The following is a 19,096-nucleotide window of genomic DNA, read 5'->3' as shown; positions in this document are numbered from 1 at the left end:
AAACAGAAACTAATTTATTTACTGATTTAAGTGATTTTAAAGCTCCCAAGTCTGCACATTAGTGCCAAAATGCATACCTGGCAACCCAAAAACTGATGTAAGTGAATGAGAAAAATCAATTGACTGCATATCACGTATTAAATCTGCACAATGTCAGTTACACCCACATCTAAGAAAGGTACTTATAAGTGTTGTTTGGTGCGTGAAAAAATAAGTCAATTCTTAAACACATGCAAATATGTGTATTATATAAAGCAGTGTTTCCCAACTCTGTGCCTGAAGGCACACCAACAGTACACATTTTCAACCTCTCCCGAATCAAACACACCTGAATCAACTCATCAGAACATTAGAGGAGACTCCAAAATCTGAAGTTAATGGGTCAGATAAGGGAGAAATCCAAAATATGTACTGTTGGTGTGCCTCCAGGAATATGACTAAAAAAAGTTTTTATATTAATAGTTTTGAATCTCATTAAATTCAATACTTTATGCAAATTATTTTTATGCACAAACTTTTTTCATATAAAGATCTTATACCAGAGCTTAATAATGTGATGTGATATCTTTGTTCTAAGAACAGAAACTAATTTATTTACTGATTTAAGTTGATTTAAAGCTCCAAAATCTGCATTTTAGTGCCGTTTAACAATTAATTAGATACAAAATAAAAGTTTGTATTTACATATGTGTGTACAGTGTATATACACCCACTGGCCACTTTATTAGGTACACCTGTCTTGTTAACACTCATCTCTACTTCACATGGCAGCAACTGCTCTGATGAGTCTTAATTTCTGCTGCGACATTTGAATGGTCAGGTTAAAATTTGGCATGAACAACATGAAAGCATGGATCCATCCTGCCTTGCATCAACAGTTCAGGCTGCTGCTGGTGGTGGTGTAATTGTGTGGGGATTATTTTCTTGGCACACTTTGGGCCTATTAGTACCTATTTAGCATTGTGTCAACCCGAGTATTGTTGCTGACCATGTCCATCCCTTTATGAGCACAGTGTCTCCATCTTCTCATGGCTACTTCCAGCAGGATAACACACAATGTCATAAAGCTCAATCATCTCAGACTGGTTTCTTGAACATGATAATGAGTTCACTGTACTCAAATGGCCTCCGAAGTTACCAGACCTCAATCCAATAGAGCAGCTTTGGGATGTGGTGGAACGGGAGATTGGCATCATGAATGTGCAGCCGACAAATATGCAGCAACTGTGTGATGCTATCATGTCAATATGGAGGATATCTCTGAGGAATATTTCCAGTGCCTTGTTGAATCTCTGCCACGAAGGATTAAGGCAGTTCTGAATGCAAAAGTGGGTCCAACTCGGTACTAGTAAGGTGTACCTAATAAAGTGGCCGGTGAGTGTATAAATGCAAACAAATACATGTATATACACTTGAAATATTAACATAATTTTTGTAATTTTATACATTTGTTAGATATATTCCAATATAAATTGTTTGTGTACTGTATATATTTATTACGTATTTGCAAATTTTATTTAATGCCATTTCAGCAACCAAGGCTATATTCATGGCAAGGACATTTCAACTATAATAATGCAATTAAAAACAAACAAATTAATACATAAATTAAATACGACTTTTAGCATTAATACATGATAAACAAATCTACATTTTACAGTTTTTGTTAAAAAAGTCTATTTTACATGCAATTAATAGTTTAAACAGCACTAATATGCGGATGTGTAAGTGAGATTTGGAAGCTTTAAAATCAACATAAATCAGTAAATAAATTAATTTCTGTTCCTAAAACAAATGTATCACATCCTATTATTGATCTGGAATACAGTGCAAAGGATTAAATTTTGATGCTTTATTGCATTGTGGCTTTTAAACGAAAATATTTCTGCAGATGCATGCACTTGTGTTCATCTCACCACGATCAGCAGGTCAGCGTGAGTCCCAGCAAACACTGTAATATCCATCGGCACTCGTACACTGTAGGGTTTGTTCAGACGCACCCCAAAATTCCTCTCTCCGCTTAACAGCAACAAAATAAACACGCCAATATGCACCAGACCGACACGTGCTGCAAACAGACACACAAGCACACTGACAGATATCTCTTCTACATTCCTAACAATAGGACATGATTAAAAACACTCAAATAATCAATACTAGATCAGAGCAATAGGATAGGAGAAATATGCATGCATTTATTTCATATCATTTAAGTAAAGTGTTTCAAAGTGAAAGAGATATAGAGGTTAAAATATTGACCATATTCTCAGCGTACGAGAAGGCGCAGCAATTTGACTATTTTTGGCTTGAGACTTCCGGTCCCATTCACTTTCATTCATGTTTAAACATTAAAAACAGCTCGTTCTGCTGCTTGATGTTGCAAACTGATATTAATTTATTCTTCAGCTTAGTCTATTTATTCATCAGGGGTCACCACAGCGGAATGAACCACCAACTTATCTATATGTTTTACACAGCGGATGCCCTTCCCAGGTACTGGAAAACCTCCATACACACTCATATACTATGGGCAATTTAGTTTACTCAATTACCCTACAGTGCATGTGTTTGGACTATGGGGGAAACCGGAGCACCTGGAGGAAACCCAGGCCAACACGGGGAGAACATGCAAACTCCACACACAGAAGCACCAATGGACCCAGCCAGCACTCGAACCAGCAACCTTCTTGCTGTGAGGTACCCACTGAGCCAGAGTGTCACCACAAACTGATATTTTCTTATTATATTATTCTACTTTTTATGTACAGTCATGAACATGAGCAAGTAGTTTGACTGTTTTCTGCGGTTTATAATTTTGATTCATATCTCCCATAGACAAGTTAAAACAAATCGCAAAAACAAACGCACTTCTGCAACGCAGAATAAGGTCAATACAGTATTAGTGATGGGTCGTTCCTGAACGATTTGTTCATTTTGAACGAATCTTCAAAATGATTCGGGAACTACGAGTCCTCTCAGGGAGTGATTCGGTCATTCGCGTGTGCGCACATTTGTGCAGGTGGTATCGTTCATTTCAAGTCTTTTGAGTCGTTCATCGCAGAAAGGCAGAAGCCAATCATTTGCGTTTAGAGTCGGAAAAAGAATTGATCCGTTCACCTCTCGAGTCCTCAACCGGGTTTGAGTCATTCTGTCACGTGATGAACGAACGACTCAAGAACCAGAAGACTCGAAAGGTGAACTAATTATCATGACTCCTATCGGCTCAGACTGTGTACATTGGTTAAGATTAAATGTGACTGTCAGTGTAACGTGAACGAACCACTGTCATATGAAGACATGAAGAGGTGAGCTGAGCAAAGAGACAACAAAACCTTCATAGACAACAGAGCAGGTAAACACTGAATTATTATGTTCTCCTTCTTAAAGTATTCTATCGATGACTTATTTGTCATGTGATCAACCTTTTGGGTTAGTTGTAGATGTGTTTGGAAGCAATTCATAACATTTTAATAATATTTTGGCAAATTAAACCGAATGAACGAAATGACTCGGATCTTTGAGTCTCGTTCATCGAGATGAATGAATCTTTTTTCGAGTCAGTGAAATGATCCGAACTTCCCATCACTATACAGTATGAGTGAAGTTATTTAACATGTAACACTGAATCCTCCAGACACTCACACTGATTTGCACGAGCATCATTCAGATAGAAGAGGACGGGTACCAGAATATCCAGCACATCACTGCTCTTCAACACGTAGAACAGAAACTTCTGGAACACAGACATGAAGAAATATATAAACTGATATAACAGATATAAACACAGTTAAATTAATTTTAAATATATTATATAAGGTAACATTTATAAAATACAATAAGCATATAAAAATAAGTAAATGTCATTTATTTAAGAATTAAAAAAAATATATACAATTTATTTACTGCTTAATTTGTGAATTATGATGTCTCGGAACAGATCGGGGTAACGGATCCGACAAGTTACCCTAGGATGAAGAGGTATCACGCACGAAAGTGGAGAATGGGGGTGGGGGGATTGGTAGTTGGTGCGGTGGATGGCAGAAGGGTGTCGCAGACTAAAGTGAGCGGAGCGGGGGTGCCGCAGACGAAAGTGACGAAGGTTGGGGAGTCGCGGAAGAAAGTAAAGGTGAACAGCGAACACGGGAGGAGAGGGATAGGTAAAATGAGGTGCCGAATCCACATCCGGCGTGTTCCAGCACAAATTAAGCCCTGCATTTACTATGAACATTTGTTAAATTATATGCACAATTGAATGCAAAATTAATCGCCTTCCTGAGCAATATTAATTTTTTTTCAAATATTTCCCAAATGATGTTTAACAGATTCAGGAATTTTTCACAGTATGTCTGATAATATTTTTTCTTCTGGAGAAAGTCTTATTTGTTTTATTTCGGCTAGGATAAAAGCAGTTTTTAATTTTATTATACCTATTTTAGGGTCAATATTATTAAGCAATTAAGCAATATTAAGCAATTTTAAGTCTTGGATTGGCTACAAGACAAACCACTGTTATACAATGACTTGCCTAATTAACCAAGTTAACCTAATTAACTGGGTTAAGCCATTAAGCTGCGCTTTAGGCTAAATACTACTATCTATAGTATCTTAAATTGTACAATAACAATAATAATAATAGTAATAATAATAAATTTGATTCATGATGCGCTTTTCTTAAACTCAAAGTGCTACAAGATATACAATAACACATAAGAAGTCAAAAGTCAAACAGCAATAATAAAACAATAAAGAACAATAAATAAATGTGTAAATAAAGATGTTACAAATAGCATAAATGTGACAATAATAATCACAAATTAAATCCATTGCAGTAGAGCAATTTACAAAAATGTAGATTTGTTACTCTTATACAATCTTTTTAAATTTATTTTAAACTATTTTTAAGGTAAATATTATACCCCCCTTAAGCAATATTTGTTTTGGATAATCTCCAGAACAAACCACTATTATACAATAACTTGCCTAATTACCCTAACTTTACCTTAATTAACCTAGTGAAGCCTTTAAATGTCACATTAAGCTGAATACTAGTATCTTGAAGAATATAGTCTAATATTATGTGCTGTCATCATGGAAAAGAGAAAAGAAATTAGTTATTAAAACTATTATGAGTTAAAACGTGTCTTCTCTCCATAAAACAGAACATGAGGAAAAATATACAGAATTAAAATGTAAGATATACACACCTTGTTGAGGTCACAGAGTTTCCAGAAGAGAACCAGAAGCTCTTGATGAAACTGGATCTTTTTGCAGGAATGCGGCAGGTATGTTTGCATGAGAGGGTTATTGAGCAGCCGGCTGATCCCTCGCAAGATGAAGTTAAAATCCTCCAGGAAAATAAAAATAAAAATGCATTTAGAAACACATGCATCACTCAAAGAGCAGGATTAGATGGTTTTAAACCTGATTCAGCATGCATGTGTTGTGTTTAAGCGTCTCACCTCTTCTCTGTGAATTCGAGACAGGTAGTTTACAAACAGATTTTCACCTCTTGAGGTCTGAAACGATAAGGAAAGAAATCTGATATTCAAGTTCAGCATTCTTGACAATCGCTTTTCTATTTTAAATGCATTAAACTATGCTGCCTTTCACTCATAATACCAGATGACTTTTATTCAGTCGTTTACTTTAGCTTAGATTCTGATTTACCAGAGGTCGCCACAGCACATTGAATCGCCTAATCACTATTCCAGCATATGTTTGACACAGCGGATGCCCTTCCAGTCGCAACACAGTACTTGGAAACAACCATACACACACTCATCCATTATGGCCAACTTAGTTCATCAATTCCCCTATAGTGCATGTGTCTGGACTGTGGGGAAAACCGGAGCACCCGGAGGAAACCCACGCCAACACAGGGAGAACATGCAAACTCCACAAAAAAATGCCAACTGCTGCAAAGCCACAGTGCTAACTAGACAGCCACCGTGCTACCCAGATACCTTTTATGGAAACAATCACAATGTTTTTCAGCACTAAATCCAACAAAAATATGTGTTTTATTTAGATTTACTATGAATTACTTGTGCTTACAGTATAAGTTTGAGCATGTATCATTGCATTTAACACCTCTTTGTATTAAAACATTCATTTTTTCATTCATTTTCTTTCCTGCTTTAGTCCCTTTATTAATCTGGGGTCGCCACAGCGGAATGTACCACCAACTTATCCAGCACGTTTTTTACGCAGCAGATGCCCTTCCAGCCGCAACCCATCTCTGGGAAACATCCACACACTCATTCACACTTTTAGCCTACCCAATTCCCCTATAGCGCATGTGTTTGGACTGTGGGGGAAACCGGAGCACCCGGAGGAAAACCCACGTGAACGCAGGGAGAACATGCAAACTCCACACAGAAACGCCAACTGAGCCAGCTGAGGCTCGAACCAGCGACCTTCTTGCTGTGAGGCGACAGCACTACCTACTGCGCCACTGCGTCGCCTTGCATTAAAACACTCACTTTTAAAGTAGTTAATTTATTAATTAATCATTAAATAATATTTTTTATCAATTTCTCAGTTAATAAAATGTTATATATTTTGGTGCATTTAAACAAAAACAAATTACTAAACAGATAAAAATAGCATTTTTTTCACCAAACATATTTAAAAAAAATTACAAACCACAAAATTGTATATATATATAAATATATATATATATATATATATATATATATATATATATATATATATATATATATATATATATATATATATAAGTCACGCCCGAGCTATGTGGGGGGATATGTCGCGTGAGCTATAGAGAGGGGGGGTATGTCGCGCGAGAACTGATGATCGGGGGTGGTGATGGGGGGCGGGTGTCGCTGGGGCCCTTCAGATCATTTTGGAAGGGCACCTTCTATCCAAGACTAAAAAGGGCATGTGCACTGCACTGCACATGTTGAGCCCTGTGTGCACATGCCTGGCTACTAATATTTAAAGATTGTACTAATACTCCAGATTTGGCTTCAGTACTGACTAATCTAATGTATATGCACAAATATAATATTGTAAAGCATCCTATTATATAGAAAATATTCATTTAAAAAGAGCAATGTCACTTATTTATGCTGAGCACTGTAACTGCACGATGCGGTATAATGTCCAACACACCATTTTTTACCAGTGTATTTCACACAGAGGACATTCAGAATTGATTCAAGAGAAAATAGCAATGCATTTATCGTTGTAAAAATCTCAGAATTGATGCAGAATTGATTTCTTGAACAACAGCACTAACACACAGATGTGTGAGTGAGATTTGGGAGCTTTAAAAGCAACTCAAATCAGTAAATAAATAAATTTCTGTTCTTAAAACAAGTCTATCACACCACATTATTAAGATCTGGAATACAGTGCAATAATTCATTCATTTTTCTTTGGCTTAGTCCCTTATTGATCAGGGGCCGCCACAGCAGAATCAACCGCCAACTATTCCAGCAAATGTTTCATGCAGTGGATGCCCTTCTAGCCGCAACCAAGTACTGGGAAACACCCATACACTGTGGCCAATTTAGTTAATCCAATTCCCCTATGCATGTGTTTGGACTGTGGGGGAAACCGCAGCACATGGAAGAAACCCACGCCAACACGGGGAGAACATGCAAATCCACACAAAAACACCAACTGACCCAGCTGAGAGAAGAACCAGTGACCTTCTTGCTGTGAGGAGACAGTGCTAACCAAAATGCAATAATATAGAAATTTTTTTAGCAAGTAATGTTTTCAGAACTTGATAAACATTGATGAAAAAAACAGGAACAGTGAAAACGCATTGGTAGAGAATGATTTTGAAATAGAAAAGCATTGTTACCGGGCATGCTTCAGTAGTGTTGTTCCTGTTGTAATCAGTGTCAGCAGTGGTGTGTGTGTTGGGGTGTGTGTCATTGAGCTCCTGCTCCAGTGAAATGATCAGTGTTTGCAGTGCCAGCTCCGCCAGCTCGCCCCGCTGGTCAGAAAACATCAGGTGATTGTACGGGACGCCATAGCCGATAGGGTCATATGCACAAACAACATTCAGAAGAGAAGTGAAGAGCGGGAGTGCATGTCTGAAACAGAGATACAGAATCTTATTTATAAATGCCACCAACTAAAGGTGAAGGCACTTTATTGTTGTATATGTATACTGTAAATATTCCTTTCTGTTTTTATTGTTATTATTTTTTTCATATTTACTATTAATTATATTGACTTTTTTACCCCCTTCTATGAACATTTTGGCAATATGTACACATGTATGTCATGCCAACAAAGTCCATTGAATTGAAACTTGATGTGGTGTAACAAATAAAGCGCATGTGTGTTTACCTGTTTTCTCTGGAGCAAAAGAACGAGACCCAAGGGTTGAGAGTGTGTGTGTCTGATGGAGACTGGTACATCTCTTCTGAGAAACAGGTCAACAAGAGTTTCAGCAATTCTGTCCTGTAAAAGAGAGAGAGAGCGATAGTGAGTGTGATTAATAATTGTGCAGTTTATTCTGATTTATTATTAGGAGTGGAGAGCATGAGATTAATTTCTGTGACTCTCCAGGGACAGACGAGTCTTTGCTGAGGTCCAGCATTCTCCAGACTCCGGCGCCTAGACTTCAGCTCTACACAAGACGTTTGGCCAGAGGTGAAATGGTTGCGTACAACTGAGCCTGCCTTCTCTCAAGGTTTTTTATAATTCTTTACTTTCGCCAATTGGTGAAGTTTTTTCCCTCGCCGCTGTCGCCACTGGCTTGCATGGTTTAGGATCTGTAGAGCTGCACATCGATGGATTTGCTTTTCAGTGTTTGGACTCTCAGTAGTGATTATTAAGCCACACTGAACTGAGCTAAACTGAACTTAAACACTAAAAACTGAACTGACACTGTTTCAATTTACTATGAATTTCTATGTGAAGCTACTTTGACACAATCTACATTGTGAAAGCGCTATAGAAATAAAGGTGAATTGAATTGAATAGAATCTGAGTACAGTAAACTGATTGTCATGTTCAAGAAACCAGTCTGAGATGATTGAGCTTTATGACATGGTGTGTTATCCTGCTGGAAGTAGCCATCAGAAGATAAAGACACTGTGGTCATAAAGGGATGGACATGGTCAGCAGCAATACTCAGGTAGGCTGTGGCGTTGACACCATGCTCAATTGATACTAATGAGCCCAAAGTGTGCCAAGAAAATCTCCCCCACACCATTACACCACCACCAGCCTGAACCGCTGATACAAGGCAGGATGGATCCATGCTTTCATGTTATTGATGCCAAATTCTGACCCGAGTATCTGAATGTCACAGCAGAAATGGAGACTCATCAGAGCAGGCAACGTTTCTCCAATCTTCTATTGTCCAGTTTTGGTGAGCCTGTGTGAATTGTAGCCTCAGTTTCCTGTTCTTAGCTGACAGGAGCGGCACCCCGTGTGGTCTTCTGCTGCTGTAGCCCATCCGCCTCAAGGTTGGATGTGTTGTGTGTTCAGAGATGCTCTTCTGCAGAGCTCGGTTGTAACGAGTGCTTATTTGAGTTACTGTTGCCTTTCTATCAGCTGGAACCAGTCTGGCCATTCTCCTCTGACCTCTGGCATCAACAAGGCATTTGCGCCCACAGAACTGCCGCTCACTGGATATTTATTATATACTGGTGTATATAAACACACACATACATTCATATAATTGAGAAAATGTTCAATATAAACTTTACATGTATTTGATACAAATTATATATAAATTGAAATATTCAATTTGCAACAATTTGTAAACACATATAGTATGTGTTGAGTGATCCGGGTACAAAAGGTTTTAGAGCTCATTCAGTTTTCTAAGGCTGTTTACTTGAATTTTTCACCCAGACGAAATGCTCTGAGAGTGCGGTGAAGGCCAAAGGGGCAGGGCAGTTTGAAGTGGGTGGAGCTGTAGTGAAGTGGGCAGGGCTCTGACCTGTTGGAGTCATGGGAATAGTTGAGAGGCGGAGTCTGAGCAAATCCAACACCAGCTTCCCAGATGAACTCACAGCTGTCTATGGACTGGATATCAGCATCCTGAACACATACACACAGACGTTAGCAGGTTATTAAAAATGAGAGAAACATTAAAACATACAAAAGAAACCAAGACACTGTTGCATTTACAAACTGCATTTGTGTAGTTTATATGAAAATATGAAGAAGAAATGCATATATATTTCATATATATATATATATAAAATATACACGAATAAAATATATTTCCTAAACTTGAAACCAGTTTTTAAAAATTGCGATGTTAATGTATGGCTAAAATATGCTGCGTCCCAAATGGCACACTATACACTATGCACTCATGCACTATGTACTTATGCACTTACACACTCAACAGGACAGTATATGTATGTAGTGTCGTCCCAAATGGCACACTCATGTTTTTTTACTACGTGGAAATTCAAACCGTTTCCCTGTTGACGTTTGACGGTTGCCAAATCAGTGAAATAAACAACAGAATTATCAAATAATACCTGCCGTGAGTATAACCGCATTCACCATCGGGAGGCGCTATAATCACTCTCGTAGGAGAATTTTGCTTTAACCATACAAAATAAATAAAGTTATTCAACATGTGCGTCTGATAGCTCCACCCCTTCCGCTATGTAAGCAAACCTGCGGTCGTTGAGTGTGTGAAGTGTCCATCATTACACACTTCATTTTAGCGGCTGAATGAGTGCATCATCCGGGTAATTAAAGTGCACTTACTATTATTAGAATTTTCAGTGTGAACACACTACTTGCACTATTCATACTACAAAATGGCGTAGAATAGTGCATAAGTATGCGATTTGGGACGCAGCTATACACATTGCTTTAGCTCATTCTTCCCTCCAGTGTCCTGTTATAATTTTATGCAATCTATAAAATTATATATATATTGTGTTGTTTTTACCCAACATTGAGACAAATATTGACAAACCCAATGTTGGATAATTTTTCAATTAAATCTAAATTACACATTTTAAACCAGTGGTTGGGTTTGTCCATATTTTAAACAAACTTTTGGTACACGGTAAAAAACAAATCTGTTAATTAACACTTTATATATTTAGTCATTCACAAATGTTATTTGTTTATTTACGGTTGTGAATTGCATTATGATATGTTGATCTCTGATCTGTGCACTTCCGATGTAAAAAATTCGGTAACACTTTATTTTAATGGTTCCCATTGCATATTATTATTGACTAAAAGTTGGATTGCAACAACATGCCGGTTAATTCTCAAATGAGTATTAGACTGTCTGCTTAATATCTGCTGATACTGCTCCTTCAACAGACATTTAACTGATTATAATAAACATGCAAGTACATGTCAACTATCACTAACCCAAACCCCAACCTAACAGTCTATTGATTATCTAATGAGAATTAGCTGACATGTAGATGCAATGTAACTTAAATTCAACAAAATGCATTAAAGAGTTCATCAAAATAAAGTGATACCAATAATTCAACTCTACACTTTAACACTGACTTTTATAGACATTTAGTAGCTTGAACCAATATAACGCATCAGAAATATAGAGAACTCTGTAAAATAACAGAAAATGTACTGCCAGTTTATTACAAGGTTTTTGAAATGCAATATACAACACCAACCCAGACAATATAGCACTGCAAACTGTTACACACGTTCAGAAAAGTCACTTTTTAAGGTTAAAAGTTGTTGGAAGAAAGATTGAGATCCCATAATGCAACTCAAAAGCAGAAATAAATGAGGAAAAATAAAAACATGAATTACAAAATACAGCAAACTGCTAATTTATGGATATTTTTGACATTGTAGACACTACATAAGCATATAGATTGTGTTTAAATTAAGCAATGATGAGCATCTACAAAACTCCACAGAGCAGTAATGACGGAGAGTCAGAGAGAGAGAGAGAGTTACCGCACTGGTCTTGAAGTTGCTTTCAACTGTGAAATCTGGACAGAAAAGCAGATCTGAAACAGCTGAGAGGAGAGACTCCGCCAGGGGCCGCGTGCACTCCTCTTCACCTTCATCCTGACACACACACACACAAGCACAGTATTTAGTCACCTGCTGTTATTACAAAAGTTAAAACTGCAGACTAACAGAATTTACTTCAATCTGTGATCTTGGTCATTCAGAGGTGAATCAGATGGATGACTAATTTTGTTTTATTTTTTTAATTTAAATTAAAATAGCTATACACAAACACACACAGCAAATCTGTCATGTTTTTAATCATCACAGCAGTAAATTCATGATTGATGTTTTTTTTGTCAAATCATGCAAACACAATCCGAGATTTAAAGTTGGTTTCTTAGTAGTGTTTTAGTGGTTTTCTGAAGAGCTTTATACACACATCAATGCACTCATTCAGTTTCCTTCATGTCTTTAAATCGCAGGATATTTAATACACTCTCGTTCTTTTGAGAGAACCACAATCAGAGGAGTGTTCAGGCCGGTAACAGGAGAACATAAAAATGCACCGGAGAACAAAATCTCTCTCTCCCTCCCACACACTGTCAGACGCACACACACAACCCACACACAAGCATATACACACAGGGCTCTATTTACAATCTAGGCGCATAGTCTAAAGCAGTGGTTCTTAAACTTTTTTCATCAAGTACCACCTCAGGAAAAAAATTGTCTCTCAAAGTACCACCAAAATGAGCAGTATTGAAATACAGTAGCGTAGTAGGCCCAGTAAAGCAGCTACAACTCTGCAAAGTAAAAAAAAAACGTGGAAGATTACCTCAGAAATATAGGCTATTTGTCATATTGGCATATTCTATACATCTTTTTTGATAAATTTTGAAATGTGTGTAGCATGTACATGACATATTTCATTCCTCCGCGTACCACTAGAAGCAAGCCTGCGTAACACTAGTGGTACACGTACCACAGTTTGAGAACCACTGGTCTAAAGCACATGGGGCAAAAGTATTAAGGGTGTGTCTGACTCCACTTTTGCCACTTTAAGAATGGATAAATATGCTCTGTGCCTGGCGCATGGTCTTACAGGGCTGAGCTTAGGCCGTACTCACACTAGGTACAGTTGCCTCGAACCGGGCCAAAGCACGCATGTCCCTCCTCCCGTCTCCCCCGACGGCCCGCACTCAGGCCTGGGCGCGCTTACGTGATCGATGCTGTGCTGTTCAGTGAGAAGCGCTGTCATTCAGCATTACAGTGGAGATTTCTCTAGTTATATCGTTTCAGTCGTTTGATATACAGTAACACGCAGTCAGATATTTCGCCGAACAGATCCGCCACTATTGGCGCTCATAACCAATCATAAAGTCCTCTTGCTGCAGGAATGAGGAGGTCTACTGAAGGCGCGAAGCTGTCATGCAGTGAGGGGTTTGCATATTTAATAAACTACGGCAGTTTGCATTCACTGAACAGTAATAAATCCATATGAAACAGTCCCTTAAAAGTCACGTCTCGCTTTCAGTTTCGGACTTTGGTGTGTTTTGCACTCAAGTGTGCCGCGCCAAAGCCCAAGTGTACTGCGCTCAGGCCCACCTCTTCCAACCGGGCCAGGGCCGGCCAAGTGAACCGTGCTTGAGCCTGATTCAGTGCACTCACACTTCTCAAACGATCCGGGAAACGGACTTGGGCACGGTACGGATGGCATAGTGTGAGTAGGCCCTTATTCTCTTAATGAGTTCTGGGTGTGTTTTGAGCATAACATGCATTAAACTGATCAGAGTCTCATCTCGCATTCCCTTTAAGAGTCAGTTGTGTCGTGCCATGGTGCATTTGCTATTTACATGGTGGACACTTGTAAGTGTAAAAACTGAACACTTCACTTAGACAGAGCATCTGCAGCACGAGGATAAAGAACGAGCCTTCTTCATTCAGCCTCTTTACTTTCTCTTTACTCCTTTACTTTTGTGGATAAGGAAACGGTCTTGTACGCACTCCACTGAAGACATCCATTAGCTTACATATTTAATTTAATTTGTTAAGCACAAAAATGTGTCAAAACTATTTCTAAATTCAGTTCTAATCTGCAGCAAAGGAATTAATAATGAAGTGTGGTCAGAAAATAGAGTTATATTCAAACACACGTCCTGTTCTTATGCCTCATATGGTGATGCAGACGTCGGCAGACGAATCTAAACTTGCGTTTATTAAAATAAATATAAATCTGCAGACAGTAAATACTACTACTGCTACTACTACTAATAATAGTAACAATATACAAATGCAAATTGTATATATAATTAAAAATATGATTAAACTGAATAAGCCGCCCGAGATGAGGCATGGAAGCAGTGGTTTTTATATTTCTGTAGAAAATAATAGTTTGTGTAATGTTTTAATCCTTTAATTGTTTCCATCAGTAAAGATAGTGGTGTATTGCTGCACATCCTGTGTGTATTAAGCAATGTGTAAGCATTTAGACCTGCATAGATGCATAACTAATGCTTTCTGCTGGACTTTAGAGTAGCTCTTAGTTGATAAATGTCGCTAATTCAGCTCCTCAATATAGCAACACGCCAGCAATGCGCTTTAACACACCTCTGGCACACCCACGAGTCCACAAAGTTGCAAAAATGGATTTACTATTTAAATAACGTGGCGCAAAACGGGAAAATTATTGTTGGGCTGGTCTGAAAATAGTAACAAATCAAACTAAACACTCCTTATTGCGCTGGGTGTATGATAGGGCCCGCAGTTTATATTAGTGTTTATTCAACTACAGATGAGGCAGGAGTTTTCCTGACCATTCATTCATTCATTTTCTTGTTGGCTCATTCCCTTTATTAATTCGGGGTCGCCACATCGGAATGAACCGCCAACTTATCCACCACGTTTTTACCACCTTCCAGCCGCAACCCATCTCTGGGAAACATCCACACACACACACACTCATACACTACGGACAATTTAGCCTATCCAATTCACCGTTACCGCATGTCTTTGAACTGTAGGGGAAACCGGAGCACCCGGAGGAAAGCAGGGAGATCATGCAAACTCCAAACAGAAATGCCAACTGAGCCGAGGCTCAAACCAGCGACCTTCTTGCTGTGAGGCGACAGCACTACCTACTGCGCCACTGCATCACCCACATTTTCCTGACCACACAAAAGTATTTTCCTCACCACAGATTTGCCCAGTTTTGGCACAGTGGACCAGAAGAACCCATGCCAGTCTGGATCCTCAAAGATGTACGGCAGAATCCGAGTCAACAGGCGAGTGCAGATCAGAACGGTCTGTCTGTCTCGCTCACACACACAACCTGTGTCTGCATTCAACACCAGCCTTTCCACTGCCTGCAAAACACACAGACATTCAAGTGAAACATTAATTAATGTAAATGTCATGAACGCTACATATAACTTCGATGGAAAACAACATCAAAATATCCTGAATAATTGTTTTCAGATAAAAAACAACAACATTAATTTACATGCATTAACTTACATTTTTAGACTTATATTTTTATATCATTTATTCACCCTTGTACTTGTTCAAAAAAACTTTTATAACTTAAATTATTAGGATATTTTTTACAACTTTTGACCAATTTTTGGGGCATTTTACAAATGGTGTTTTTATGAATATGCATGCATATTTATCAACACCAAATGGCTGATCTATACTTCTAGAAGTTTTTACTGAAGGTTGCAAACTCGAATGTAATAACATTTTAAATTTAATTTAACATTTTTTAGTTTTATAGACTGCACATTTTTAAATTCAAAAGGATATTTCACCCAAAAAAAGCTAATTCTGTCACCATTTACTCACTCTTGTTAAAAACATTTATATAACTTATATTTTTAAGACATTTTTCATGAGTTAGAAAAGAGAAATGACCTTAATTTTTTACACAACTCTACATTCATTAATTTTCCTTTGGCTTAGTCCCTTTAGTTATCAGGGGTCGCCACAGCGGAATGAACCGACAACTTATCCAGCATATGCTTTACACAGTGGATGCCCTTCCAGCTGCAACCCAGTACTGGGAAACACTCATTCACACACACACTCACACATTACGGCCAATTTAGTCCATATAATTCACCTATAGCGCATGTGTTTGGACTGTGGGGGAGACCGGAGCACCCGGAGGAAACCCACATGAACACGGGGTAAACTTGCAAACTGCACGCAGTAATGCCAACTGGCCTGGCTGGGACTCAAACCAATGACCTTCTTGCTAGGGCAACAGAGCTAACCACTGAGCCACCCCTTTTTGGGGTATTTTATAAATGGCAATTTACACAGTGACTGCCCTTCCAGCTGCAACCCAGTGCTAGGAAACAGTCATACACACATTACTCCTAATTTAGTCCATTTAATTCCCCTATAGTGCATGTGTTTGGACTGTGGGGGAAACCGGAGCACCCAGAGGAAACCCACGCCAACACGGGGAAAACATGCCAACTCCACACAGAAATGCCAATTGGCCCAGCCGGGACTCGAATCAGCGACCTTTTTGCTGTGAGGTGACAGTGCTAACCACTGAGCCCCCCCCTTTTTGAGGCATTTTATAAATGGTATTTTTATGAATATGCATGCATATTTACCAACAAAATTCAGCCACAAAAGAGCAAGGAATGTGAAGAGATCTTTATTTTTTACACAACTCTACATCATAATAAAAAAATAAATAAATCCTAACACTATAAGCCTCTGCTTAATTGGCTGGAATTCAAATACAAGCAATGTTAATTAAAGCTACTTAAAATATATAAAATAACAAAAATAATGTATAATTTGATAATCTTGACACACAAAACTTGGTTAAATTTTCAGGCATCAAAACATTAAAAGTGTCACTCATTTCATTTCAGTACATTAGATTGTGAAAAATAAGTTTTATGTATAATTGATCCTGTCTAATGTTAACATCACATGATGCTCTGTTATACTTAACATGAATAATAAACGCAAACTGTACCTTGTAACACAGGGTTGCCAGATTGGATGGAGACTCCTCTCTCACAGCACGGATCTCAGCAGCAGGAACAAGTGTGAAAATATCCTGTGCCATCAAGTCGATGTCATTCCAGAACTGATCCCAGAACACATCCTCAGAGGCCTCCACAGGCTGTAAAACACAATAAATAATTTAATAAATTATTTACTAATAAAAAATAAACTAATGAATAAACATTTTGAAATGAATAACATTAAATACTGTATGCCAAGATGAGATTAAGGAATATTTTTGCACGCGCACACACACAAACTTATTTTAATGCTATCTATATTGTTTACCATGTTACTTTGTATATTCGGTCTGAAATAGGGTAGCATGTAAGTAAGACTCCATAACAAAATTAGCACTATTTAAATGACCACAATGTTGTACTTTGATAGTGACTGGCTGGAAATATGATTAAAATAATAACAATAATAACATAAATAATTATGAAAGTCTGAATAAGCGAATATAAAACTACCTGTGCCACAATATAAAACTAACTGTGCCTTAATCTTGCCCTTTAATTTGTATTTATTGTCATTAAAAACATTCATTCATTCATTTTCTTGTCGGCTTAGTCCCTTTATTAATCCGGGGTCACCACAGCGGAATGAACCGCCAACAAAACAATAAAAATATAAACGTGTATTCCTTTAATTTGACGAGATATTGTTACAAGAAAGGATATTAACTTAATTATGGAAATTATTACATTTTATCCCTAATAAACAAGACTTTTTGCTGGTAACATGTATACAATCAGTTAAAACTGGCTAAAAATTACCCCACACAACTGTCACGTGAATAAAGTTATATGCATAAATTTAAATAATTTAACAAAACATATAAAACTAATAATTAAATGCTTAACATTTGACGTAAACTTTAAATTAAAAATCGTTCATTTCCAAACAAGTGTATGAAGTTATATAAACAACATTAGCCTTACAGATCACTAAATGACATCACGCAACGGTATTCCAGCTGTTACACTTCAACAGCGCTTTAAAACCTGCTGAACTCTAAACACATAGTGATATTAAGTCACTAATGTTGATGAAAGTAAACCTGACCTGTGTTTTTGTGGTAAGTTGTATCACCGCTTTTCTGAAGCGCAGTTTGGAGTCTGAATTACCCATATCTTGTGTCTACATCCACCGCGCACCTGCGGCGCCAGGTGAACACGACGCTAAATTACCAATCCTACTACGGAAAAGGTTTAGCTCATGAATATTAATCACACCACACAGACGTCGACGTTATCCTGGCCAGCGCGTCCAATCATGTAATGTATTCATTTTGTAAATTCTTTCATTCGCCAGCCGTCTGTCTCTTTAACCAATCAGCGACAAAATATATATCCCACGTCACTTTACGTCATGAATATGCATGAGGTAATTTTAGCAGTAGTAGGAATCGTTTGCTCGTGACCAGGATGCTGGCATTCTTAGTTTCCTGGTGTGCAAATTAAATGTTTGCTCAAAGATTACTCTTTAAAGGTTGAGTGGCTTACGCATATTGTGAATTAATGCTAAGCTGTTACTTTAGAGGCGTGTCTAATATTGAATACAATGGATCCGGCGTCCTCAGAATAACCCTCGTTTCATTTAGTGCTGTACTCCATTTAGACATGAAAAATGATTCAAGTTTCAGAATTTTCCTTTCATAAATGAGACAAAATGAAAGTTCTAACTATCTTTAATTGATTTTTTGTCCCTTTCAATGGACACAGTTGGGTTTCCTCCTTATGCTCTGGTTTCCCTCACAGTCCAAACACATGCGCTATAGGGGAATTGATGAACTAAATTGTCGGTAGTCAGGTCTGTAGCCAGCCTGATAGAAGGGGTGGTTCTTCATTCTTAAAAAGTGAACCTGAGTTATTCGCCCATTTTAGTGACATTTAGCACTATTCTTTAGCTGAATTAGCTTGTCTGATGGTCTTCATAACCACACTTTTTCAGGTACCAAAAATATTTCCTAAAAATTATAATAAAGAAATGTGAATAAATACTTATTTAAAATTACAATCATATCATTAGAAAAAAAAGTAAACTTATAGTTTTAAATAAAAAAAACTGTAGTCTATTGTCATTTATTAGGCAAATAACAAACAGCACATTAAACTACTCAGTCAGAATTTGTCAATTGAATAAATAATGATTA

General features: G+C 37.7%; 1 protein-coding gene across 1 annotated transcript in view; it reads right to left on the bottom strand.

Annotated features, from left to right (window-relative positions):
• hid1b (HID1 domain containing b) overlaps nt 1-18,124 on the bottom strand; it is a 27,213-nt gene extending 9,089 nt beyond the window's left edge. The window contains 11 exon segments of the mRNA NM_001002739.1: nt 1,917-2,068; nt 3,643-3,733; nt 5,205-5,345; nt 5,460-5,516; nt 7,835-8,069; nt 8,329-8,442; nt 9,935-10,035; nt 11,911-12,024; nt 15,102-15,272; nt 16,907-17,056; nt 18,007-18,124. Of these exon segments, the coding sequence (NP_001002739.1) occupies nt 1,917-2,068; nt 3,643-3,733; nt 5,205-5,345; nt 5,460-5,516; nt 7,835-8,069; nt 8,329-8,442; nt 9,935-10,035; nt 11,911-12,024; nt 15,102-15,272; nt 16,907-17,056; nt 18,007-18,072 (1,392 nt within the window). The 5' untranslated portion in view covers nt 18,073-18,124.
• Nucleotides 18,125-19,096: the final 972 nt, after the last annotated feature.

This window comes from Danio rerio, chromosome 12 (assembly GCF_052040795.2).
Source record: "Danio rerio strain M-AB ecotype USA chromosome 12, GRCz13ab, whole genome shotgun sequence".
Classification (NCBI taxonomy): domain Eukaryota; kingdom Metazoa; phylum Chordata; class Actinopteri; order Cypriniformes; family Danionidae; genus Danio; species Danio rerio.
This window is presented reverse-complemented; position numbering and strand designations above follow the sequence as displayed.